The 26,162-nt window shown below is 38.7% G+C and overlaps 2 protein-coding genes across 2 annotated transcripts in view; one reads left to right on the forward strand and one right to left on the reverse strand.

The window, feature by feature from the left end:
- Positions 1–3,068, forward strand: part of ophn1 (oligophrenin 1) — a 42,702-nt gene extending 39,634 nt beyond the window's left edge. The window contains exon 24 of the mRNA XM_032576541.1: positions 2,274–3,068. Within this exon, the coding sequence (XP_032432432.1) occupies positions 2,274–2,279 (6 nt within the window). The 3' untranslated portion in view covers positions 2,280–3,068. The remainder of the gene's footprint in view (positions 1–2,273) is intronic.
- Positions 3,069–5,831: 2,763 nt separating this feature from the next.
- The window catches only part of ar (androgen receptor), a 42,391-nt gene continuing 22,060 nt past the window's right edge, over positions 5,832–26,162 (reverse strand). The window contains exons 4-8 of the mRNA XM_032576840.1: positions 25,514–25,792; positions 17,784–17,928; positions 12,489–12,619; positions 10,249–10,400; positions 5,832–10,006 (exon numbers count right to left, since the gene is read on the reverse strand). Of these exons, the coding sequence (XP_032432731.1) occupies positions 9,848–10,006; positions 10,249–10,400; positions 12,489–12,619; positions 17,784–17,928; positions 25,514–25,792 (866 nt within the window). The 3' untranslated portion in view covers positions 5,832–9,847. The remainder of the gene's footprint in view (positions 10,007–10,248; positions 10,401–12,488; positions 12,620–17,783; positions 17,929–25,513; positions 25,793–26,162) is intronic.

A 26,162-nucleotide genomic window follows, 5' to 3' on the forward strand; every position in this document is an offset into this window, starting at 1 on the left:
TTGGGAGTTATCTGGGGAATGCTGCATAGTTTACAAGCAGTGTTTTGTAACAGTCATAGCTTAGCTTGGCATTTCTTAGCTTATTTTAGCATCGCTTAACTAGTTTTAGCATCGCTTAACTAGTTTTAGCATTGCTTACTTCACACTAGCGCAAGATAGCTTACCCTAGCAAAGCGCAGGACTTGCTTGTAGCAAAGCTTTTAATACAATAGTTTAGCTTAGCTAGGTATATTTTAACATTGCTTATCTTATTTTAGCTCACCTCACCTAAGCAAATGTGGCTTAGCTAAGTTTACATTAGCATAACTTAGCATAATGTAGCATAACTTAACCTTTTAAGCTTAGCTTGATTTACCTACAGCTTGTCCTACCTGAGTTTATGTAACCTGAAGCAAACCGTTGTTTAGCTTGCCTTAGCTTGGCTTAGCTTAAAGCTAAAGTATGTATTTGTTAGCTGTCATTATGTCTTGACAGTACAGTGTGAGGCAGATAATCTGTGGAAAAATTGAGCTGTCTCCCAGTCCTGTCATCTTCTGTGGTTTATGAAGATGAGCTGTCAAGTAAATTTTAGTGCCAAGTTTAAAACTCCCATTAGTTTTTCTGTCTGATTAAAACAGTAAACTAAAACAGCTCCTTGCTTTGTTTTTATAGCTGTTTGAAGAACTGACTCTTTCAGCAGTTGTGTGCTTGTACTCAAAACTCTCTGGCGGGAAACTTAAGTTCAAGGTCATAACTCAAAACACAAGGCTGCCAGCACCGCCTTTTGAATGCTGTGGTTATTTATGGTTTGTTTTTAAGACATGGATATCATAGCAGAATATCTTCATAATTGTACAGCATAAACACCACAAAGATTTAGTTGTAACTTCCAATTTATGTTTACTGCTCACAATATTATGATGTATTTTCTACCACTTTGCTGCTTGTGAAGTAAAATTGATCAAACAAATTAGCGTTGTTAGCCACCACATTTAAATGTTTATGTTTATTCAATGAATCAGTCACAAGTTGGGTTTTTTTATCCGGTTAGACGGATTTAAAAAAAAAACCAGTATATACATGTTCAGTCTACTGTATTGACACGCGAAACCTATTTATTTGATGCTTAACCAACACCATGCTGTCTGGGCTTGTTACAAACATTTATGTCAAACCATCAATTAAAGGTGTTGGCTCTCGTGTTTCTTTTTTTTTTTTTTTCTACTGCCAGAGAAATTTATAGACAGACAATTTTTTTCACTTCTTTCTATTTTTTTGTGTCTTTTCCAACTTGAGAGGAATTTCCTTCCTCCAGTCGTAAACCCCAGCTGAATCATAGCTCACATCAACAGGTTGGGAAGAGTGAGAGCTATGCTACATTACATACTACCGGATAAAACTCTTTACTGCCACCAACATGTCAATAAACGGAGTTTAGAGTCCAGAAGCGGTAGCACGCAAAGCCCTAGTGGTTTTAGGAATTTGAAACCAGCTCGTGCTTAGTTAAACCACCGTCAGTGTGGTTTGTGGCAGTCTGAATCGATCTATATAATGTCTGCCGTTTGCGCCATCACTGCTGATGAAGACTGGCAAGAAATGAATCCTTTTGACATGTTTTCGTTTTCTCTGTTTTTAACTTAAATGATGTCTTCCTGTTCTCCAAGCACCATGTCGCCCAGCCCTATTATTTAGTATTACCCAGAGTGTGCTTATGTGAAAATATGCTTAGCATATTTGTCTTCCAAAGGGGCTGAAAATCATGTAAAATTGACCCTTGTCAGCTTTACATCATGTTATGTTAGCCCCTCATCAAAAACATGCCTGGAGCGTTGCCTTGATTATTTCATTCATGTTTGAAAAGTTCTCGACTCTCCTGTGGTAAAAACACGGGGAAAAAACATTTGCTCTCACCGAGCGCCGCATCAACCGAGCCTCAATCTCACAGTATGAACCGCTGCCTCCACTCGGCTCCCTCAGACTAGCGGCAGCAGCGATTGGCAGACACCTGGTGGAAATGCGCATCTCCTGATCTCATCATATGAGCTACTTCTCAGGGCAACACTTAGAAACGTTATTGAAGGCTTACTGGGGAAAGGTTGTTGTGATGACTAGGAGCTTCTGAAAGAGACAGATGCCCAATTTCAAGGCATTAAATTGCAAAGGCAACTTCTTTGAAGACATTTTTATAACTGCAGCTAACATAGCTACTTGGTTGTGGTATAAAATGGCACTATATTCCTAGAAAATACATAATACCGCCCCTTTAAGACATTCTATCCGTTTTGTTTCCCCAGAACTGAAGTTAAGAGGTGGAACAGTGGACGACCTGGACAGATGTTCTCAGCTGCACTTTTCAGATTCCATGAGAAAGAGGCTCCCATCAGATCTGAAAGGGTTTGTTTGGGTTTCAGCTGATTATCAGCTGTGTGACTGCATGGTGTTGTAAAGCAACACAACATCAAACTCGATCGTCATTCCCCAATTGTTCATCAAATCTTGTCCTCTTGCTATTTTGATTTGTTAATTTATTTTGGGTTTTTTTTTTTGCCATTGTTACTTGCATAAAGTAGCCACTGTGCTGGTTATGACTTGCAGTGCTAACAGTTGGTCTTAGCAGTACGAAGTATTTTCCGCAAAGAAGAATAACTGACCTAAACCTGTCGTCATCAGTTTAGTCACTTGAAAGTGTAATCTATTACTTTAGATATTAACTTCTAAAAATGTTTAAAAGGATTAGCTATTGCAATTGTTTGCTAGCTGAGAAAGCTAATTTTGTCATATTTTTCAGTATTAAAGCATGCAGCACTGGAAGGGCACTAATGAGAAACATTTTTACTTCTGGCAGAAAACTGGAGAAAAATGAAGAAAATGTGTGTGTTAAAGCTAATAAATAAAGAAGCTATGATGGTTTTGGCTTGCATTCCAGCCACTGTGTATTGAATTAATGACAGTTTTAGTTACAAACTGGGTTCCCCTTAATGAATTTTCTCATTTTTTTACCAGCTTTTAGGTATTTCAAGTTGTAGGAGTGTTTTGTCAATTTGTTCCAAGTTGAAATGGTTAAGATTACAAAATCAGATGTAATCATATAGAATGTTACAAACCACACTCCAATGTTTTATTGTTGTTTCTCTTCTTCATGTTATGGTCATTTTACTTGTTTTTTTTGATCATTTGAAATGTTTTTTTTTTTTTTGTCTATCTTTCAAAAAGAAAAATAAACAAGGACATATTTGAAAGACTCAGAAGTACAATTTATTTCTTTGAAGAGCTGTTGTTCTGATGTTTTACTGAAAGGTCCACTTATCCTTTCTCTTGACTCCCCTAGTTTACTTTTCGGATTGCAGGGCTCAGTTCAGTTAAAGTCATTTTGAGATTTTAAAGGCCTGTTAAATAATGTGGTAGACCCACGTCCCACATGTGCAAGCCATCTTGGAAGCATTTTTTTTTTTTTTTTTTGCTCGAAGGCAGATTTATATTTACTGAGGTTTAAGAAATGAGTTATTTATTTTAAATAGTGTTATTTTTAGTGCCATTTTAAATGAGACATTTAACAAAGTCAATCAAAGTTATTTTGCTCTAGCCTCAAATTAGCCTGGAATATTCGCTCGCAGGTCTGCCAAATTTACGAGAAAAGATATAGTAAAGTAAATAAAAATGCCTTATGCCGTAAATTCATGTGAGTATTGTTGCATACCTATCTATAGATATCTATATCTCTCTATATAGATGTATAGACACCTATACATCTACATATATGGAGATATACAGTATATATATCCTCTTTATCCTCTATATATCAAGAGAGATATTTATAAATCTATATATATAAATATATATGCAACAACAGTAACACAAATTTAAGGCATTTTTATTTACATTATTACAATTATTTACATTATTTAAAAAATACAAATCCTACGACAATTATGCCAACAGCAGTCTTGTGAAACACGTTTAGTTCTTCCTGTGGGATTTTGTCTTATTCTTTAAATGTGCTCAAAATACCTCAGATGTTACGTTTCCTCCTGCAAAAAAAATGAATGAATTTCTTTTTAACGGTTTTTGTGCATGTTTTCCAGGGGTACCGTGTGGTCAACGCCGGATGCTTTTGCCGACTCCCATATTAACCAGAACTCCTATTTGTACCTCGGTCACTCCCAATTCTTAATCCTAATGTTTTACTGCTAATAATAAAACAGGCCCAACACACAGATTCAAATTGTCAGACTGCATTTAGTCCTAGCATCGTGACTCTGAGAAAACCGAACCTTTCAAAGGCTCCTGTCTGTTTAGTCTTTATAAACACAGAAACTAATTCACAGAAAAAAAAAATGCAGAAATAAATATTTCCTCTGTGCAATGCTAATTTATTGCTTCAGTTTGGGGGGGGGGGGGAAACCCATAGTAGCGCCTTCTTGAGGCTATAAACTACGATGGTGGTGTTCAGAGTGAATGCCAGTGCCAACACGCTTGCACGCTCACCATTGCAATGACGATTTTGAGGCAGAATTTATGTCCACTGCGTGTTTAATGGCTCTTGGTGGCGCCAGAGTGAAAAAGGGATCATCAGTGTGATGTCTTTATCCTTTAGGAGGGCAGGGGAAAATAAATTTTAATGAGATTATCAGTTGGGATATTGAAATAATAATTTAAAAAAAAAAATCGTTAATCCGTTTGTAAACATCCGCATGACTTTGAGCTGCAGAGCTGTGATCATGTGGCGTCACGAGGGGTTGGCAGTTCAAAGCATTATTTTAAAAAGAAAACCAGAAGCAAAGCAATTCAACACCTCATATGTGCACAAAGAGCTTGCCTGCACATTTGTTTTACCATGCGCTCCTCCTCCTCATTCCAGTGGGCACTGCCAACGCAGGCTTGAAATCCCTCCCCCCTCTCGGCTCTTTGCTGTTCACTCCACCGGCTCGAGCTGAGCAGGGTGGAGTGGTGGCTCCCGTAGAGGTACAGTCAGTTTTCAAGCCTGTGTTAGTGATTAAATGTGCAGTAAAGAGTGACTCTGAGGAATTGGTACAAACCCCCCTAGATCAGGGGTTCTCAAATCCAGGCCTGCAACTTTTAAATGTGTGTCACGTCCAACACGCCTCAATCAAATGAGTGAATCGCCTTTTGAGTTTGCAGTCAGATTCTCAGAGTCCTGCTAATGACCTCATTGAGGAGCCCTGCCCTACACTAACAGAGGCAAATTCATTTTAAAAGGTTAGTGCTGACATTTTAAGCGCACAATAATTATTGAATTACCACTAAAAAAAATAAGTTTTTAGTTAACCAAAAAAAGTGTTTACACCCCTTGAGCTTCATCAGCGTTTGCTTGAGCAGCCACCTTTTGCAGCACTGAAAGACAGATTCAAATTCTATCACATTTATATATACTTTTTAAAAAAATAACTTTTATATTACCCAGCAACTTACTTACTCTTTGGTTACCTAGCAACAACCTGTTGAGCAACTTGCGCAGCAGCAGTTTCAAGTTTTTCCACTAACTCACATTATCTAAATAAAACAACGACGTGAAGGTAAATCTGTGGATGAAACAGGAAAAATCACGCTGCCATTTTGGTAGTATTTCAGATATTTGGAACTAAAATCTAATAAATAGCTATTTATCGATTGATATGAAACGTTTAATCGTGATATGTTTTTCAGCCATGATTGTAAAGGCGTATCACACCTTCTGTGTTATTCTTTGTTCAGGTTTTTTCCACTTATCAGTTTTATGCCCCACTTGTGTTTGGTCTATCACATAAAACCACAATAAAATGCACGTCGGACTGTAAGACGCTGTGTTCCCCGTTGTTGTTGTTGTTTGTGTTAAAACAAACCAAGAGTCCACGTTTCAGAGTCTGACTTCTTTTAATTGACCTCAGAGAGTGATGTAACTTTACATATTAGAAAAAACCACGCATAAAAACACAGGTCACAAAGGATATAAATCATACAAGAGATTTCTTTGAAAAGTGTATGAACACCAGAACACACAATAAAGTGATCAATATATACATTTACTGTAGAATGTACAAAGAGCCTTGTCAATATGCAGTACAGTGGGCACTTACCAGCTATTCTCTTTTAGAAATTAAAAAATACAAACACTTCCCCGCGCCCCTGACTGATAAAACCACGTTTGTATTAAAAGTTTCCACATGCATCCTCAGGACTCGCCTTTGTGTGCAATACACAGTTAATGCCTTCATTTCCCCCTGTATGATGCATGACAAAGCTGAAATAGGATAAAAGCACAATCATGACAGACATTTTTTTACATTTTTTTTTTTTTTTTGCAAAACCCTAACAATATAGTGCATTCAGGAAACGTTATAATCGGTCGCTCGTCTGTTACTCCGGTTCTGGCATCCCTCCGTTCGACGGATGTTTACCGAACAGCTACGTGTTGAAAAATGTTTCGATCGCACTGCGTTCCTCACCAGCCAATACATTAAGTCACATTTCGATGACTTGAAACACATTTGTTTCGAACAGACAAATAGAAAAGAAAGACGTCGTCCACTTTGACGTTGAAGTGAACGCGGTCCAAAACAAAAAAAAAAAGGTGAAACTTGACGTCATCGTCCACCTTTCCGTGCTCTTTTTCCCTTCTGCTGAATCTCCCGCACAAAGAACAACGATGACACAACCAGTAATTGCACAATAAATAGATTACTGGATACCATATGAATGTCCGTGCATCTGTAAAGCTAAAAGTTACATTTAACGCTTATAAAAACACATAAGGCATGCAACTACCAGCTTAGAAAATGTAATGTGAATTATTTAATTTACATACTAATAGAACACTGTTGAAGACCACTAAAAACTGCAAAATAAGCTAGATAATTTATGTAATAGAGTAGTTATGACCTGTTACATGTGCAGGTTGATAAATGAAAGCAGTAAAGCTGGATATATTCTCCCATCTTGGGTTTTAATCATTGTTCTGCACATCAAGATGCACATCAATGAATTTGAATATCATCGAAAAATGATTTATTCCAGTAACTCAGTCTAAAAAGTGAAACGTTTAAGTTCTACCTTCCACTCAACCTTCCATTAACACGCTCAACTGCACAACATGAGAGTTTCTCATTGAAAACTTTTTCTTTTTTTAAATTGGTCTTGATCGAATGTTTTTAAGATATGTATTTTTGGAATTTTGGAAACAACATATTCAGTAGAATTAACAGAAATATACATATATCTGTAAATTACAAAAATGTGTTTGGTAATCACTCCTAAATAGAATTATTGACATAAATAAATTTTTCAACCACATTCCTATTGAGATGCACCTTGACCAAGTTGTATATACAAAATGCCTCGTCATTCACTGTTTAAATCGCTTTTAAATAAAACAAAATGTGAAACCTTTTGATTGTGTTTGACTCCGTGAACCATTTCTTTTTTAAGTTGTGTTTGGGATGGCTTATCTTGAGGACATTCCACTCATTCCGTCTCTCGGTTTTCATCACCAGAGGTTCAGCAGAGCCAGTCAAGGACTTTCACACTCTTCATGTGAGACCTTCCAGCTTTCGTTTGGCTTTGGATTTGTTGCTCCAGCGGGGACATCAACGCCTAAATTTCAGATCTTTGGCATTCCTAATTCTTCACTTGTCTGGTCTGGATGCTACATTTTCAACATGCTGAGTAAATTGCTGCTCACCCCATATTTAAAAAAAAAAAAAGAAGATTTTCTTCATTAAAGCACTGATGGTCAGAAAAAAAAAAAAAAAGGTGTGCACGTCATTCTGGGTAAATTCTTATCGCTTTCTTTTGTTTACCCCCTCATTACTTTGTTCTTTTGTTTCTTTTTGTTAAGTTCTGGCTGTGATATCGGTTGCTAAAAATATCTACTGCTTACAGATAAAAAGTTACTTACAGTCAGGCATGCACAAAGTGTCAGTTGCGGCAATTGTTGCATCATAACTTGTCTGAAAAGGCAAAACTTGTTTAAAAGGATGCTCGGTGAGGCTGAGCTCAAAGTCGTTAGATTAATTTCCTAACGCAAATTTCACAGACTCCAAAAGGGCTGGGAAACAGTTCTCCAAGAAAAACAGCAATAACCGTGCCGTTTCCTGGTTTGTAGGCCTCCACTGTGTAGTAAAAGGCTGAGTCAGGTGCTGTAATGTAACACGTCAATGCTGAACTCAGGCATGAGGCTGATCATAGGGAGAAAGTGAAGCAGCCAGTGGGAGCCCGAAAAAAAAAAAAAAAATCTGCAAGCTCCCTCCATGTTGTCAGAAATGGTTTGCAGGTCGGATCGTGCCTGCAGGTTTGTCAAGGCGGTGTTTTTGGGCGCAGCGGAGAAATCCAGCTGCGTCAGAGATTCGTCACATCATAGTAGTGCAATAATTATTTTTAAACAGTGCAAGATTCCAGCTTATATATTTATATTTAATTAATGATTTTTTTCTTCATAACTCTGAAGATGAGAGAGGCTAACTACATACATATGCCAAAGGCCAGGTAAAGTTGTATTGGGAAGGATAATTTTAAAAAACGGTCAAACTGCACACTTGCCAACTTAAAAAAACAAGGAATAAACGAAACAAAAATACAAAATGTCACTCATTTAACGTCGCAACTTCTGTGGTGGAGGCCACTGAAGCTGTGAATAAATTGGGGCGTTCCCTGCAAATTCTGATTGTTAAAGATATTGCCCTTTCAGAGATTAATAAATGAATCCACAATGAACACCAGACTGTTGGTATGCTGGGATTGGCCAATTAGTTTCCCAAATCCCACAAAGTCGTTCAATCATTTCTACACCAGCTTCTGATGAATGAGACCCAAAAGTACCGAACCACAAAGATGCTACTTTGAAAATTCTAACTCATCCAACATGTTTTGTTTTGGGGTTTTTTTTTTTTACAGTTTTTTGTTTCCACAAGATGTCATGCATGTTTTTGTAATTAAGTTAAACACTGCTTAAGAGGCTGGGAAACAAAAAAACAAAACAAAACAAAAACATGAAAAACTAGTTTTCTTTTTTGTTTTTCAATCTTCAATAACAGTTATTGCCACGAGTGATTTCAGATCATTTACGTCAATTTATGAAAAACCCTAAACAATGGTAGAGCTTTAATGCTCTTGCTGGGGTAAAAACTTCGTACACACGGACAAGAAGCAAAACATCGCTGAAGGAGTTCGTATTTCTGTTACGTGGCTTATTAATAATGATCTCTAACGTTAAAAACAACCACCAGAATGACTCTTCTATTAGCAAGAGGAGGTCGTATACCATATAATCAGCAGTTTTACCGATGATTGTGGTATTTTAGTCCCCACTGTACACATTTACTGAAATTAAAAGTTAGATTTTTAGTGAGATTATGATGCTGTAACAAAACATTGATTTTACTTTTTTTTTTCTTTGCACATCTTTACATGGGATTGATGGTTTTACAAATCATAAACCAACAGTTTTTTTTCTTCAATGATAGGATTCGACTCATGTTCATGATCACAATTAAATAACTGTGTTGCTGTGCGTTGTTTAACCTTGTGAATAATCTTCATTTAAAACCAAGCAACTTTCCTCCATCTGTAGAAGACACACTCTCCACCCAGAAACTGCTGAGCTGTCAGCAGATGAGGCCTTGCAGCTCTTAAGATAAAAGCCTGACCAGTTCTAAATAAAAAATCTTAACTATATATAAAAGGTGTAAAAAAAAAAAAAGAAACTTGAGCAATAAAACAGTGTTAACAGGACACGCCTGAAAGCAATCAGACAGACGATGTGGGGAAACAGTTCACAGCCTTTGTTAAAGTTCATGAAGGCAGCACTTAATTCATTTTTAATGAAAAAAAAAACAAAACAAAAAACAAAACAAAAACAAAAACAAAACTCATCCTCCTACTTGTGGAACAAGATTGGCTTGGCCAAACCGGCGAGGATCTTTGGAACGTGCACCGAGATGATCTCCCCGATCATCTCGGGGAAGCTGACCTTCGTGTGAAGCGACTGAGCCTGAACAAACAGGTCAAAGGTAAACTGATGGAGCTTCTTTACAGTCTGAAACAGAGGAGAGCAGGCAATCGGTTATGTCATGTCGATCGAATTTACTACATGTGGTGATGAGTCATTTTAGGTTAACAGATCCCACTTTATTCACATGTTTGTCATGTGATTCCTCTGCGTCTGCTGCCATAAAATCTTTTAATGTTATTCAGCCACAGCTCTCTCCCCCTTGTTTTTGCCACCCTTTCACCACAAATCCCTCTTTTTAAAAATTTTTTCATGCACTTTCGTCTCACCATCTGGAGAGAGTCTAGGAGGCGCGTCAGCTGGTAGAACCTCTGAGGACAGTTTGTGGTCATCTGGTAATTGATGAGGCGATCCAGTTCTTTGATGTAGGTGAGCCGCAATTCGTCAAAGTACTTCTGACTTTTCAAGCCCTCCACCGGAACTGTAAAACCAAAACCAGACCAACAGCTGCACGTCTGCTTGCTTTTTCACTTTTGTCACACTTGAATGTTTCAGATCAACACACATATCATACGAGGAACTAGATTAGTGCGAAATAAAGTTCTCAAATGATGATTTGATTGCGTACGGGACAAGAGATCCAAACCACCATGACCCTATGTAAGAAAACAATTGTCCCTAACCATAAAGGTGGATTATGTTGATTCGGTGAACAAAATAAGTCAGGTCTAGGTCTATTTCTATACAAAAAATTTTCATTATTTTTAATGTTTTGCACAAAGTCATTATTAGATGATGAGATTTTAGTCTGTTCAGTTCTCACTATTTTGAGCTTCTTTCAGAATGAATCATTTTAGGGACTTCTGTCACTTTAAATTCAAATAAGTCACTGCTGGCCACGCCCCCAACTCAATGTTTACACTCGCAAATGAAAATAGCTGCAAACATATGCGCATTTGTACAACTGTACGACTTTGAAAAGTATTAGTAGAGCCTCGTGCACAACCAATAAGAATGCAGCAAGTGGTTTCTGGATGGTAAGTCAACAACAAAACCCTTTTTTTTCCCCAGTAGACATTGCACCAGCTGATCAAATGTGCTGGAGCTCATCTTGGGTTGCAAGGTGAGTTGCTGAGTTCAACTAGAGTTGCTAGGTGATGACAAAGCGCCGGTCCGTTGTGACTTAACATTCGGGTAGTTTTTGGAACAGGCTCATTTTCCAGACACCAAAAAACATTAGTTTATTGCCAAAAAATGGCTGGGTGGCTTTGGAACAGCTCAGGCCCAAATAGAAGTATAAAGTAGGAAGTATAAAATATGAATTTTGCAAAATTGGTCCCCTTTAAGAACTGGTTGTGCCATCTTTAGAGCCAACGACTGCCGTCGAGCTTTTGTTGTAACTCTCAATTAGTCTTTTGCGTCACCTTGGGGTAATTTTTGTCCAACTCTTCTTTGCCAATTCATTTGAACTCCAACGCACTGGGGGGTGTTCCAGCATTAGCAGCTTGTTTGGGGTTTATACCAGAACATCTCAAAGGGATTTAAGTTGGGACTTTGGCTAGGTCATTGAAAGGTAAACTTGGTGAGCTGGTGTGGTTCAGATTATTGTGTGCTAGGGCTTAAGGTCACAAACGAAGATTCTTCTTCAGAATTTTGTGGCAGATAGCAGAACTTGTGGTTCCATTGGTTAAGACAAGCAATCCAGACCCTGAAGTTGCAAACCAGCGAAAGACCATAAAATTACAACCGTTTGTTTGTTTGTCAGTATGACATAAAAATGTAACACTAGATTTATAACAAATGTAATTAGGCTAACACCTTCCAAAAAGTTCTACTTTTGTCTTGTTGGTCTACAGAATATTTTCCACAAAGTCTTAAGAATCGCTACAATGTTTCTGGGGATTTATTTTGGTAAATGTGAGACACATTTTTCTGATCTTTTTGGTCATCTGTGGTTTTAGGCCCCATTTCCACAGAGCTGCTCTACAGTTGAGCTGTGATGTGTTGCAATCCAGCCTCTTGTGTACATGATGCCACTTTATTCTACGCAACAACAAAAACAACAAAAACAATCACGCATAGCATTGTGCTGTGTTGTGCTAACTTAGCCTGCTCAGCTTAGCACAATTTCTGATAAGGAATACATGAGCACTGCGTTCATGGGAGACGAGTTATTGTTTTCTAAATGAAGTGGAAACTATTGAGGTGGAAACTCTGGCTCCAAAGCACGTTCGATGACATGCTAAAATCACAGCGCCACACAGTGGCCTGGCATGACAACTACAGCTGACTCAATGTGTCTTGGCAGTGCCGTCTAAACGAGGAACTTTTTCCCAATCAGCATTCGAAAATACCGGCGGTTTCCAGCGGTCTCGTGTAAACACGGTCTTAGTCTTTGAACTCTCTCAGGGATGTCTTTGTCACCAAATTTCTATCTTATAGCTGAAACAGGAACATTAAATTAAGACAACAGGCCTACACCTGGGTTCTTTTGCAAAATTGAATTGGATTATATCTGTTTAATAATCAAAGATCTGTAAATGCTTTTCCAGTGCACTACAGTACTTACTGATGCTGAAGAGCAGCAAGGCCTTCATGCAGAGGAACTCCTCCTGGGTTATCTGCAGCAGCACAAACTCCTGGGACAGATGTCTCATCCGCATGCAGTGCTCATACATGGTGGAGATCTGCATCCGATGTCTGCAGAGGCAAAGAGGTCAGAATGAGAGGTGTAAACTAATGGAAGTGACTCGATTTCCGAGAGGTGAGGACATTTTCTCCGCAACGCATAACTGCTGACAGGAAAGAGTGTCAGAGGTTACATCCATACCTATCAGGGATTCGGATTCACATTTACAGAAAGAGCTTCCTCCACTGCAATCTTTAACATCTGGGGCAAAATGTTAAAAACACGCGGCGTATGGCGACACCGTCCCATCACCTGCCTTTGGCTTCGAGTCGAAGAGAAATGACTGAATTTTTAGTGTTCACCTCGAACAAAATGAATAAAAGACAGCGCCATCAAAGTTTGTTAGCTTTGCTGAAATGAAATCATTCTGCCTTTATTACAAACTTCATTCACACTTCTCAGCTGTGCCGATAAAAGTGAAATGAGTTTGAGTTTATTAATTGGAATAGAAATGTCACCATAGAAACTCCAGCTGAAAAAAAAGAAAGATAAATGTTCTACCAATATAGAGTCACAGGCGAAAGTATTCCTACCTTTACAACATTGTTACACATTTTGTGATCTCACAACCTCAAACTTCAGTGAGATTGTATGCATACCAACATACAATCTCACCACTTCCTGTGTCCTTCCGCTTTACGAAAAAGGATCAATTTTCTCAGTCCGTCTGATACAATCCAAGTAAGTGGTTGCAATGTGACAAAATGCGAAAAAGGAAAACGTCAGTATTTTGCAGGTGGGTGTAAAGTCCTAATTTTACAGTGTTACAGAGCAGACCCAAGCAGCCAGAGAGTTTGCATCAAAGCCACAAAAGACTCAGCAAGTGCAATAAAAGGAAAATACTGGACTGTTTAACACACTGAGTTTTACTCCATCTTTGCAGGGGCCTACTTCTGTTGTATTTATTTTATTTAGTGAGCATAAAAGCAAAACCTGTTGAACCATTTTTATTATATTACAGCTATAATTTTTCACATTAGTCTTTTTTAATGGTGACCATAAATAAACAAACCAGGCTATGAAATTCCTGGATTAAAGTGGAGTGACTGAAGTTTAAAGTGGAACCACATACTGTACAGTAAGTGTGTGTTTAGATTAGAATAGGAACATCTGGTTCAGACTAAAAACTCTTCAACTCTGTCTGAAAAGCCAGATATCTGAGGGGAAACCTCCCACTGAAAAGGCTTCGGTGTTATAAACAATGTGTAAAAAAAAAAAATTTTTTAAATTGTGTTTTTTATCCTGGTTGGTCCGGCCCTCATCAGCTCTTTTCATTTCCACCACTGACTTTTTATTTTTATTTTTTAGCAGCTACATCCCGCCGCGCTGCATTCACAATTTTTGTTTCAGATGAATTTGCAAATGCTGTTTATAAACAGTGTCCACTCTTATTTATACATTATTATGATAGATTTCAGATTGTTTCTGTTTAGGATTGCTGAGTGAAACTATCGTTCCTGAGCAGCTTGCAAACACCGATTAGAGGTTGGACAGAAGTGTCAACACTTCAGAGTGTTTCTACACACAGAATCACAACACTCACTGAAATATATTTATGTGCAATATTTAAATGATAAAATACTGCTACATTTGGTAGGCAGTTATATTTGAGGAGCAATGAATTAGTGTCCAGAGACGACAAATAACCTTTTGACAAATTCTGGCACATTTACAGTTATTAATGTGCATTTTCCCTACTAAATAAATTAAATTATAATAATAATAAAAAAACAAAACAAAACAAACATCTCGCATTTATAAATGATGACCCAATTGCAGCCGGTTGGACCAACATTTAAAATGAAATATCCATAAATCCTACTAAAGAAAAACGACAACAAAAATGTTAAAAGGTAAAAACTTCAAAAAATAATAATTAAAATCTAACTTTGGGGTCATATTTCAGTAATTAGTCGTCTTTGGTACGAAAGATGACTAACTTTAATTTTCCTCTTATGAATTCAGTCTGGGCTGCACAGTGCTGCAGTTGGTAGAGCTGTTGCTTTGCAGCAAGAAGGTCTTGGGTTCGATTCCCGGCCCGGCGTCTTTCTGCATGGAGTTTGCATGTTCTCCCTGTGCATGCGTGGGTTCTCTCCGGGCCTCTCTCTGTTAGGTTAATTGGTCTCTCTAAATTCTCCGTGTGTGTGTGTGTGCATGGTTGTGTGTCCTGTCTGTCTCTGTGTTGCCCTGCGACAGACTGGCGACCTGTCCAGGGTGACCCCGCCTCTCACCCGGAACGTTAACTGGAGGAACCAGCACCTCCTGACCCGACTAGGGACAAGGGTGTTAGAAAATGGATCGATGGATTAATTCATTCTTATGTGATTTTGACAGATACTTTAAAAAAAATTCTCTTCATCTTTAGTTATTTAACAAACTACTAAAGGTTTTGAGTCAAAACATTTGAAACTGAACCGTTGATCAATTTCAACAACAACAAAATTTCCATTTTGAAGAAAAAGTAACCCAACATAAAGATGCTGCCACTATCGTGTTTCATGGTAGGTGTGATGCTATTTTGGTCATTTTCAGTTTTGTTTTTGTTAAGAATTGAGGCACAGAGTTCTTAAAGACCAGAATTTATTTGTCAGCAAAGTTTTAGCCAGACCTGGATGATTTTTTTCTTTTTTTTGAAAGAAAATGGGTCAAAGTTACAGCCCTGCAACTTCGTCTACAGATATGGAGGAAGTTGGATATGCAGAAGAAAACTAATGTGTGTACTTTTCTCCTGATCTCTTTATAATCCATCTGAAAAAAACTAAAAGAGGTAAATATGCAAATGTGAAGAAGATTCTATATAGTTGGACATTATTTGTGGTTCATCAGATTAACTATATTTCATCTTAGCTGTGACTGAATGTTGCTTCTAAATCAAAATTTGTTTTCAATTGAACTGAAGAGAACAAATTCATCACGATTCCTATTTTTTTTTATTTTTTGTACTTTTTTTAAGAGCGTTCATCTCAAACTACGGTAGATTATAATCCAACTCAGAAACTTCTGTGTCTTTTTCCTGTTATGTTTCAGATGTTGCAGCGTCTGATTCATAAATACAAATCCATACTGAAAAAAAAAATCTGGCACCTTGCATTCAAATATTAAACAGAACCAGAGCTGAAATGCAGAAGCAGAGAGTTTGAAAAAATAAAAACTCATAATTGAAAAGCTTGTAGAATCCCCTTAAGCAGCTGACGCCGTTAGTAACCGTCTTCTGCGTGACCTTATCAGTCTCTCGCATACTGAGAGAGGATTTCTGGACCCGTGTGCAGTGCCCTCTGGGTTCATTAAGGTTTGTCACAGTTTGTCAATGACAGCTCATTAAGGTCCAGACCAATAGCCAACTGTCTAACACGCTAATGAACATCTTAATCTATTATTCGCTGTTTAGGTTTGGATTTAGTGCAGCATAAAATAATAACGGCCAATGCTTTGTCTTTTGTTATGTAAAATATTAACAATGTAAAACTACATTTTGTACTGAAGCTCCCAATAAATTCTCACATTTCCTGCTGTTTGGCTGAGTGAATAGTGTCAGTAGGACACGTTGAGGCATTTTCAAGATTTCTTCATGCTAGAATGCAGTTAATAAGAAACATTTGTGGCTCCACAGTAAAACACGTATTATCAGTTTCTTAAAAAGCAAAATATCCCTTGATCTTCTTTTTTCCATTTTGTCAACTTGTAGACACCTTATTTTTTTTAGCATAGACTACAAACGCACTGATCAGCAGTGATGATTTCACACAAGGTAAATGAATAGACATTTCAACATTTCACAAATTTTTTAATGTAGCATCCCCACTGTGAGAATCTGTGGTGACACTCAAAGTGCTGCTTAAAGCACACATGATTTTTGTGTGTTTGTGGTTTTTGTTATGGGTTATTTTAGGTTTGTAGTTTTGCATTATTCCTTCTTTCTGGAAAGTCTGTTTTTACAAGTTATTCTGGTGTTACCCTTCCTGAATAATTTCTCTAAGTTGTTCCTGTTGGTGTAGGTTTATTCTAGTTTAAGTCGTTTCATATTCTGCAAGGTTTTTTTTGTTTTTTTTTACTCCTTGCTCATGGGTTTTGTCATCCTGGTTCATGTCCAGTTTCATAGTTTATTCTTCAGTTTATTATTTATTTGTTTCTCTTTGGACTATTCTTGTCTTGTTCTTGTATCAGTGTTTTGGTTTTATTTTTATTGTCAATTCTCACTAGTTCCACTTGTGCTATTATTGTTCATTTCTTTGTGTTTTTATGTTCGTTATGTTTGTTTTTATATGTAGCACTTCTTGAGTATTTGGATTTTCTTTTTTTTTTTACAAAGACTTATGTTTTTATAAAACAAATCATGCTAATGCCACACTTCAATGTTTGTCTGCACATTGGCTTCCCAAGAACCCCCATGACAGTTCTTCATATAATCCTGTTGCCGTCTACCTTGCAAGCTATTTTGCAATAATTTAATTTGTCGGATGTGCAAAACTACTAAAAAAAAACAATAAAAAAACAGAAGATCTTCAGCTGAAATCTCAGCAAGAAGAAAAACACATTATTATGGGAAGGTGGAATACCTCCCCACGATAATGGGGAGGAATTCCCCATTATTACACACTTTTCAGATTTTATTAGTACGAAAATGTGAAACCCATGTGTTAGATTTTTTCCAGTTCACTACTATGTGCTACTTTGTGTTAGTCTATTGCAAAAGTCCCTCTAAAATACACTGAAGTTGTGTTCAGAATGTGAGTAAATGTTGAAAAGTACAATTATGACTACTTTTGCAAGGCAATGTGAATATACAGTTAAATTAATGACTATACTTCCAGTTGTGTGCTATAATGGAGCAACACACCAAACTCACCTCAGCACTTTTTTCTTGAGATAGTTCAATCTGATTCAGCACAAAGCCATGAGTCTTACTACTGAAAAATGTTCCTGACTTTAATTTCTCAGCAACAAAAGAACACAAAGAAAAAGCAAATTGGTTCCACATGATTGTAAGAGGGGAAAAAACCCTCCTGCTTTACGCTGTCAACACCTGGAAGCTTTTGTGTTTGTATGCGAGCAGAAAAATCAATTTACAGAAAGAGATCAGGGAGGATGAGAATAACAGCTCGACCAATGTGAGCGATCACTAAACACAACGAACCTTTCCAAGGGAAGAACTGAGATATTCAGAGTGATACGTACTCGTTAAAGACGAGGTCCGGTGCAAAGTAAAGCATTCTGCCGTTGACGTTCTTGTAGGACCTCCATACCAGGGCGAACACCATCACCCCCATCCATGACTGCTGGATGACAGTCATCTGGTCGTCCACGTGGAGATTTCTGAAACCTAAAGATGAATATTACAAGTCATAATTGTTCCTGATCATTAGAAGAACACTGCTCAAATTATTGCAATCCATTCGTGGTCAACACACCGAATTTTGGAGAAAAATTCTAAATCATAATTGGTTGCAATAAAATATTGTTAAAGATGTAATATGTAACTTTTATACAGAATATTTTTAACTATTTGTTAAAGCTGTCACTATGTTGTTACAGTTTATGAGACAGATAGTCTGTAAAAAGATACATCTCCTCCACCTCCTCCCTGAGTTACTGTTGCCGTTTGAAGAAAAGCACCGCTCCCTACCAAAAACAACCAATCAGAGCCAGGAGGAGGGTCTTAACGCTGTTAATTAACCTCATGTACTTGCTGCTAAATGTGCTAATGGCGGAGGAACAACTTATCCTAACAGGAAAACTGTTTATCTGCCATCATCGGTGGTCATGCTAACTAGCCTAGCATTCCTGACAGGCTTTGTTAGCTGCAGCGTAACAGAGTTCAAAGCGGGAAGTAATAATGGGGACGAGTGGCAGCACACCAGATTGTGATTGACAGCGCTAAGATCCTCCTCCTGACTCTGATTGGTTATTTCTAGTTAGCACTGGGAGGACTGGCAGAAAGCAGATAAGCTAAATTTTTTCACAGATGTTTTTCATAACACAATGTTAAGACAGAAACAACTGTTGAAAAAAAATTAATAAAAGTTACAAACTGCAGCTTTAAATCTTATTTTTATGCCAGCTACCTGTCACCTTTAAGACTATTTTAACTGATTACGTAACAACTTATTAATTTCCTAAACACTGCAAAAATAGAGGGAAAAATAAAAACTCCTCCTGGGTTGCATTTTAAGTCTGTAAGATTTAAACTACTTCATTTGTATCTCTTGGCACCAACAGGTTGCATGGCATCTTAATACTTTGGCTGATGAAAATGTTACCATCATTTGTCTCAGATTTTAGTACGTTAGTGTCATGTCTTCTGCATAAATTAGCTATGAAATCTGGGCAAGTTTGCTTGGACTGCTCGCCCATTGCCTCCAACAAATGGAGACGGTTTTGGATGAACACAAGACTGGGAGAAGAAAAGGAGAAGAGTGGGGGGAAAAGGAAGGAAAAAGGAGAAAAAGGGAAAATTGGAAGCCCTCACATACCAGCTTCATCTCACAGGATACTGAGAGGCTAAGGAAATCTTTATAATACTTGTAAACTCAAAGGAGCAACTACACGTCTGGCCAAGAATCACCCACCCACCACTCCGGAGCCTCATACAGGTCATTGTTACGGTGCTTTGCAAAAGCATTCATGCTTCTTGAAATTTTTCTCATATTGGCATGTTTTAAAAACACATTTCCATCTATTTTATTGGGATTTTATGTGTTAGACTAGCACAAAGTAGGGCATAAATATGGATTTATGTCCCAGCCTCCTGATAAGTCTAAATAAAATGCTTTGTTGACAAAGGGAGGTTGAAAGCACGAATGGCATACAAATTTTTATTTGTATAGACTTCTGAAAGCAATTTGCCTTCCACTTCCCAACTATACACCACTTTATGTGGGTCTATCACATAAAAAATTTGATAGAATACATTAATATTAGTGGTTGCAATTTGATAAAATGTAAGCAATACTCCCGCAAAGTCAACAACTTTCATATCATGGCAGGTCAAACATTGACAAAGGCGGCCTGTGTCACTCCGCTCTGCGGATCGGTCCAGTAGTTTGGGCTTGTTCTTCTTAATGCTTTGATTTGATTCACTCCATTTGACCTCGTGACTATGACTGCAACCTAGCAAAGCAGTTGAGTTCTGTGACAAACACTCCTACCACCCGACGTCTGCATGCTAGCAGATGTCCGGCACAAAGGCATAGAGCCTGGTGGAAAGCAAAACTCTGGTAAAATGAATAAATTTCATCAATAAGTGACATATGAAGGTTTCTCCGTGTAAATTCTGTCAATATGTATTTGACAAACTTTAAAATAACTGAACTTTGTCTGCTGTCTGGCATTCAGTGATGATTATGTCTGATCCAAATCAAGCAGAAATTCTGTTAACACTGTTCATAATTCAATACTACATTAATACAATACATGCCTTCAACAAATGTTAGTTAAAGTGTTACTGAGTCACTCTTAGCTGAAAAACTGTTCATTCTCACTGTTGCTGGCATGATATGATAAATTCACAGTTTGTAGCAAAACAACATAACAATAAATAATATGTTGAATATGGATAGCATGAGCCAGTTGCACCACAATAGTAAGCTAGCTTTAACATAACTCATTTAGTTGGCACCCTGTGGGGTTTACTGGGAAGGGCACGCAATTAAAAACATAAACATGCCACACAGAGGAGAAAACGCTGTAAAATGTAAGATCGTTGTTCCAGAAGGAGGTAAATAGGAAACATGGGAACAAAACAAAAAACATCGTTAAAAGTAATAAAAATGGTGATTATTCCTGAACTACACATTGCTGCAAACATTTGGCTTCCTGTAAAAAATACACAAGCGAGTAGAATCTATAAGGCTGTTGTTGCGTTTACACATTTCAGCACAAATGTTTCACATGTTGCGCTATTAAATAAATGGCAAAACTACATGATATTTTAGTTTGGTGGTTTGGTTTTTACAAGGACCTAGAGAGGTATTTTTTGTGACATCGATAGCTCAGTATGTTCTCTGTTACCAGTGTATGCCTGCACAACGAGAAGGGTTTCCCTACTGTCTAAAGCACAGGTGTCAAACTCCAGTCCTCGAGGGCCGCTGTCCTGCAGTTCTTAGATGTGCCACAGGTACAAAATGGCTTAATTACCTCCTCCTTGTGTAGATCAGTTCTCCAGAGCCTTACTAATGACCTAATTATTCTGTTCAGGTGTGGTGCAGCAGAGGCACATCTAAAAGCTGCAGGACACCGGCCCTTGAGGACTGGAGTTTGACACCCCTGGTCTAAAGCATGCACAAAACTTCTGTAAGGTGGTCATTGCGGTTTATTATTGTGGTGGCAGGATATACGGGTCCTGTATGCTACATGGTGGAGCATTGTGGCAGCAAATCTGTGGTGCCCCATGTATACTTTGCATGGGGCACCACAATGCTCAAAGCATTGTGCTTAGTCACTGCTTTGGCTTCAACCACAAGGATCTCACGAAGCAGCAGTAGGGAAAAAAACAACAACAACAAAAAATAAAAATCCACAACATAATGCTACTAAACATTGGACGGTGATCAGTCACCTAGCAAATAGAGAATGGTATTGGCTGAGTGCGCAGCACTAAATTGTGCAAAGCCTGTTAAACAGCAGGTTGTGAGTTTTTCAGGTTCCAGTTTGAATACAAAATGGATTTTTGTGCCATCAGCGAGAAGGTTTGGGAATATATGTAGAAGGAGGGAAGAGGACAAGGAGAAGGAGGAAGACAAAGGTCAATTACTGGGTCTGGGTCTTCAGTGGAAAAAAGACGCTATAAGACTATATGGGCTTCGAAGACGCCGACCTGCATCTGTAAGATGAGCCACTGGCTCAACACACTTGAATGGCACAAAGGGCTGAATTGGCTCCTTAGCAGGCAGTCGAGGGCCCCGTCCCAATACTTCCACCCTCGTGTCCTTCAGAGACTCGTTCCTGCTGAAAGGTTTGAGTGTGTATTGTGTCCGGATTTTCCGGAGTGATCTTTAGCCCCGCCCCCTTCGCACACTTTGGCTAAGCATACAGGTGGACTTCAGGGAAGTGTATTACCCACAATTCATCACAGCAAGTGATATTTTGAATTATGGCAATGTTCATCAAACAAGCTGCGTTAGACAGTTTTCATATTGAAATAATTTTCATTTGACTCTGCTGTGTGAATACTATTGAATTTTACTCCATATTCAATACATTGGAACAGCCAAATATTTCCTGCATTAACTTTGGAAAGCAAAACTACCTATATTGTACTTTTAAAATCTAACTTATGGTAGTATCATTTTTAGCAGTACAAATGCCAAATCAGCGACCACACCCGCCATTTTGAATGTCGCAGTTAAGACGCAGAGACGCCAGTTGATGACATAAACCTACTGTCCCAATTTGACCATTTTTGCACGCTTGTAATCTGAGCACTCGAACCCTTATGTACACTTGGAGGGAGGACATACTTCATAGAGAGCCATAGGGTGCAGTGTGAGTACTGGGACCAGGCCAAGTTCTTCAGAGCTCTTATATCGACCTCATTATTTGAGGTGTTTTGTAGCAAAGACTGATCTAAAAATGTCAAGACAGCAGCCCTCGAGGACTGAAGTTCGGCACACGTGACACATGGGGAGAAGCACACACGCCACCAAAGTGTGCAAGAGTGCAGGTACTTCTGGGTTTTTCCAGGTTGCAGTTTTAATGCAAGCTGCATTAAAACTGGTCACACTGCCAGAGTCTTATCAGTGTAATTAGTGAAGAGGAATGAAGACAAAGAGGAGAAGGGGGAAAAAGTCCAAGAGTAATTTTACACTAATTGCATCATGACTCATGAAAACTTATTTCAGGATCCGCAACCTCGGTGAATTTAGTTCGCATTGATCACTGGGAGCGCACAAGACTAGCAGCGAAGGCTGTATATAATGCCCCTGCCTCTCTGGGCAGGGTAACGTTTTTGCACATGATGGTGGACTCTGCAGTGCATAGCGCTTCGTATTGAAAACCCTTTATCTGGACACCGTCATACTGCTGATTAATGATGAAAAATACTGTTGGGGTTTGCTCACAGCTGCAACTGATTGTGGAGGTGCAGAGCCCAAATCAAACATATAAGAAAAGACTGAACATTAGGAGAAAAGCTGATGAGATCCAATTGCAGTAGTGATGTGCTAAAATAGCCAGAAAAGCAGCAGGTAAAAAACAACTTTTTCCTGGAATCTAAGAGTGCAGCAGCCTCTTGATACCTTTACACGCGTGTGATTTTATGTTTTTGGCGTGCTTGCTCTGTTTTCTGCCATGATCCATGCTGCTTACTACTTACTCTCCTTCCCACTCCTGCTGATTGCTCATTGTCATCGCCTGCGCTGCTCCCTATTTAAACACCTGTTCTTCATCAACTTGCTGTGAGATTAATCCTCTTTCACAGCCTTCTAGGTTTGTTTCATGAACTGTGGTCAAGTTTATAAGATCAATAACCTGCCTGTGTGTTTGTCTAGTCAGTACAAGTAGTGATGGTGAGATGAAGCCTCATGAGGCATTGAACCACTTGAGCCAACTGGTTCGAGAAAGGGTTCATTTCTTGAGGCTTCATGTGCACACGAAACCACCTACTGGCCAGGTGTATAATCACAGCCAGCTGTATCTTAACACGTGTGATGCATTGAATTTTTGTCTATTATGGCTCTTGGGAATGACTTCACAAAAGGTGTAGGACGAAATCATTTGTCTACATAAATTATGTATACACATCTGTGTATAATAAAATATTGTTTGAATGTATTCTCTGTGTGTAATTATTCCCAAAATAGTAGTGTCATGTGATATGGCATGTTGTGTAATAATGTTTTTCTGTGACTCTAGAAAAATGGCCTGGGCTTAATCAGGCAGAGGACAGTGAAAGTGCCTGTGGAACTAGGGAGGGGGCAGTGAATAGGCTAATGCTTGTGTAACTTGGATGATTTCAGGCATTTTTATTAAGAAACAACAATTTCTCCACAGTTTTTGGTTTCAAACGATTTCTCTTTTTTGACACTACATGGATGAGGTGTTATTATTGTACCCCAACTCCTTGGAGCACAATAAACACCTCACCTTTACAGAAAATAAGAAACAGTGAAAAATACAGTTCCTCATAAGCAAACCTAATGCATCTGCAAATGTTCAGTTCACCTTACCTTGTTAGGGCTTATCAAATCGAAATGTTCCCACATAGGGGAAATTCTCCTCTTTCTCGCCGGCTCCATCCTACTCCTATCCTGTCCTCGCGCTCCTAAATCTCCTATCTATCTATCTCTCTCCTAAACTCTCCAAACACCAAACTAACTGTCTCAAACTAAATAACCAGTATCCAAACTCTGCTATCCAAACTATCAAAACTCTATCCACTCTCTCAACTGACCGCAACTCGCCTACAACAACCCACATTTTGAATGGAGCCTGTGGGGTTTCTAAAGCTGTCAAACCCCGCGCCAACATCTGAGCCACTTCCCGAAGCAGTCACGTGGGACAGCCGGGCAGCGAGGCTTCGGACGTCATCGTTTTCGGCTCCTCCCCTAAATGAAGCAAGCCTCGATACGCGCTTTACGGAAACGTCCCCTCCATTACTCGACACACGCCTCGAAGCCTCGGCACATCACGTAACATCACTAAGTACAAGTTTGTGAGTGAAGTTTTTTTTTTTAAATCTCTGTAGCTGTCTGACCTGACCATGACCCTGCTTCAAGCCAATCATATTCTGTATTGTTTTTCCCCCCCGTCCGTCTGAGAACCTCCGACATCTTTATGGATGACATCTTTTTTAAATTGTGGATGCTATATCCTCTGTCTTTCCAGCAAACATCTCAGAGGCTCGCAAGGCCAAACCACTCACAAATCTTCCAGTCCTGCAGAAGCTGGATTTCTGGAGGTTGTGGATCCCAAATTGCTGGTAAATCTCAATTTTTTTATTATTTTTTTTGTTTGCTTCCTGGTCCTCTTCCAATCACATCACTCAACTCTGTTTCCGTTTTCCAGACCATCCAGCGTAAACAGATCTAAGCAACACTAAATAAACTACTCGAATAAATCTATTTGAACTGTTACTTTGTCTTGGCTGTGTTTTGGTTTTCTTTCTCTTAGTTTTCTAAGATTGAGTTTTAATATTTTCATATGTGTTTTATATTCTGTATCAACCTGTGGATGGAAACTGTGTTTTTTTGTCTTTTACAAATTAACCTCTTCCAAATTTGCCATGATTAAAGTAAATTTAAATGGTTTTTAAGGTTCCAGAGACCATGAAGCATTCTTAGTGTTTTCACACCTGATGGTCGGGTAGACTTTGTTAGATTGGGATGAACGTTGCAACATTTGTTATATTTTCAGCTGGCGTGGTTCACTTCCACTCTGTACCGTTTCAATCTCAACAAATTAAAAAACCTGTTCACCTCCTCGCCTGTGGTGGCGCTGCGCAAAGAACCACAGAAGGAAATGACATGAAAACCTCCGAAGACCAGAGCAGCTTCCTCCTTCACAAAATGTAAACCTAAATGGAGTAGCGTCAGATTTGAGCAGTTGTAGGGTTTCTCTTTTGTCCCTGGTGAAAGACCACAACCCATTTTTCCCTGTAGAGCTAGACTTGCACATACCATAGTCTGCTTCCTGCTTTTGGAGCGGCTTCTAGTCCACTTGCATTCAGAGTTCACTTCAATCAAATGAGACCCAGGTTTTTAGGTGGACCAGAGTTTGCGTTTTATTTATTTTTTTATTTTTTGGGGGCCGCACTAGAATTTGTGAATTCATACCTCCCCAAATGAACCAGACTTTGTAGACAGACAAACCAGAGTTTGATTAAACCGAGCTAAACGGGGTTGATGTGAATGCGCTCTTAGTCCTGTTTCTAATCAATCTGTGATGTCTGTGTGTTTGTTCTGGTGTCCTACCTGGTAAGCCTTTAGCCCATTTGACCACTTTGACCAGTTGTCTTTCTCCCAGTTCATTGAGGCTGGTCAGCAGGCCAGCAGCTGAGTCTGGTTGGCCACAGTCATGTCCAGCATTCACCACCTCAGGCTCGATGGACTCAAGGATGTTCAGGAAGACCATCTGGGAGTTCAAGCTTGGACCTGACTTAGGAGACATGTTGTGGGGTACTTCTGGCGCTTCCTGTCCAGGATGTTCTTCTTCTGGGTTTTTCTGTTGTCCAATCTTCTTCAGTTTGCGAGCTACGAGTAGAAAAAGAATAGTCAATAGTTTCTCATGATTTGTTTTATTTTTTAAATGTCATATCCTATTTTTTATGCCTCTAGGTGTCTATTGGTGTTGTTACTTGCTCTTCCCTCACCACCTGTTTTCATGTATGGCTTCTAGTCTGAACTATAAATATATTAGCTGAGCATGAGAAGAAACATGGGCGCTATTAAGAGAAATCTGAACTCGACTGCATCATAATTAGCTCAATTTACAAACTATGGTCAGAATGGGACATTAGTTTTGGTTTGTGAAGATTTGAAATTTATTTTCAATATAAATCTAGTTGTTTGGCAAAAGCCTCAGTGGTTTGTTGGGTTTGTTTGGCAAAACCAAATGAGAAGT

Source organism: Xiphophorus hellerii, chromosome 11 (genome assembly GCF_003331165.1).
Source record: "Xiphophorus hellerii strain 12219 chromosome 11, Xiphophorus_hellerii-4.1, whole genome shotgun sequence".
In the NCBI taxonomy this organism is placed as follows: Eukaryota; Metazoa; Chordata; class Actinopteri; order Cyprinodontiformes; family Poeciliidae; genus Xiphophorus; species Xiphophorus hellerii.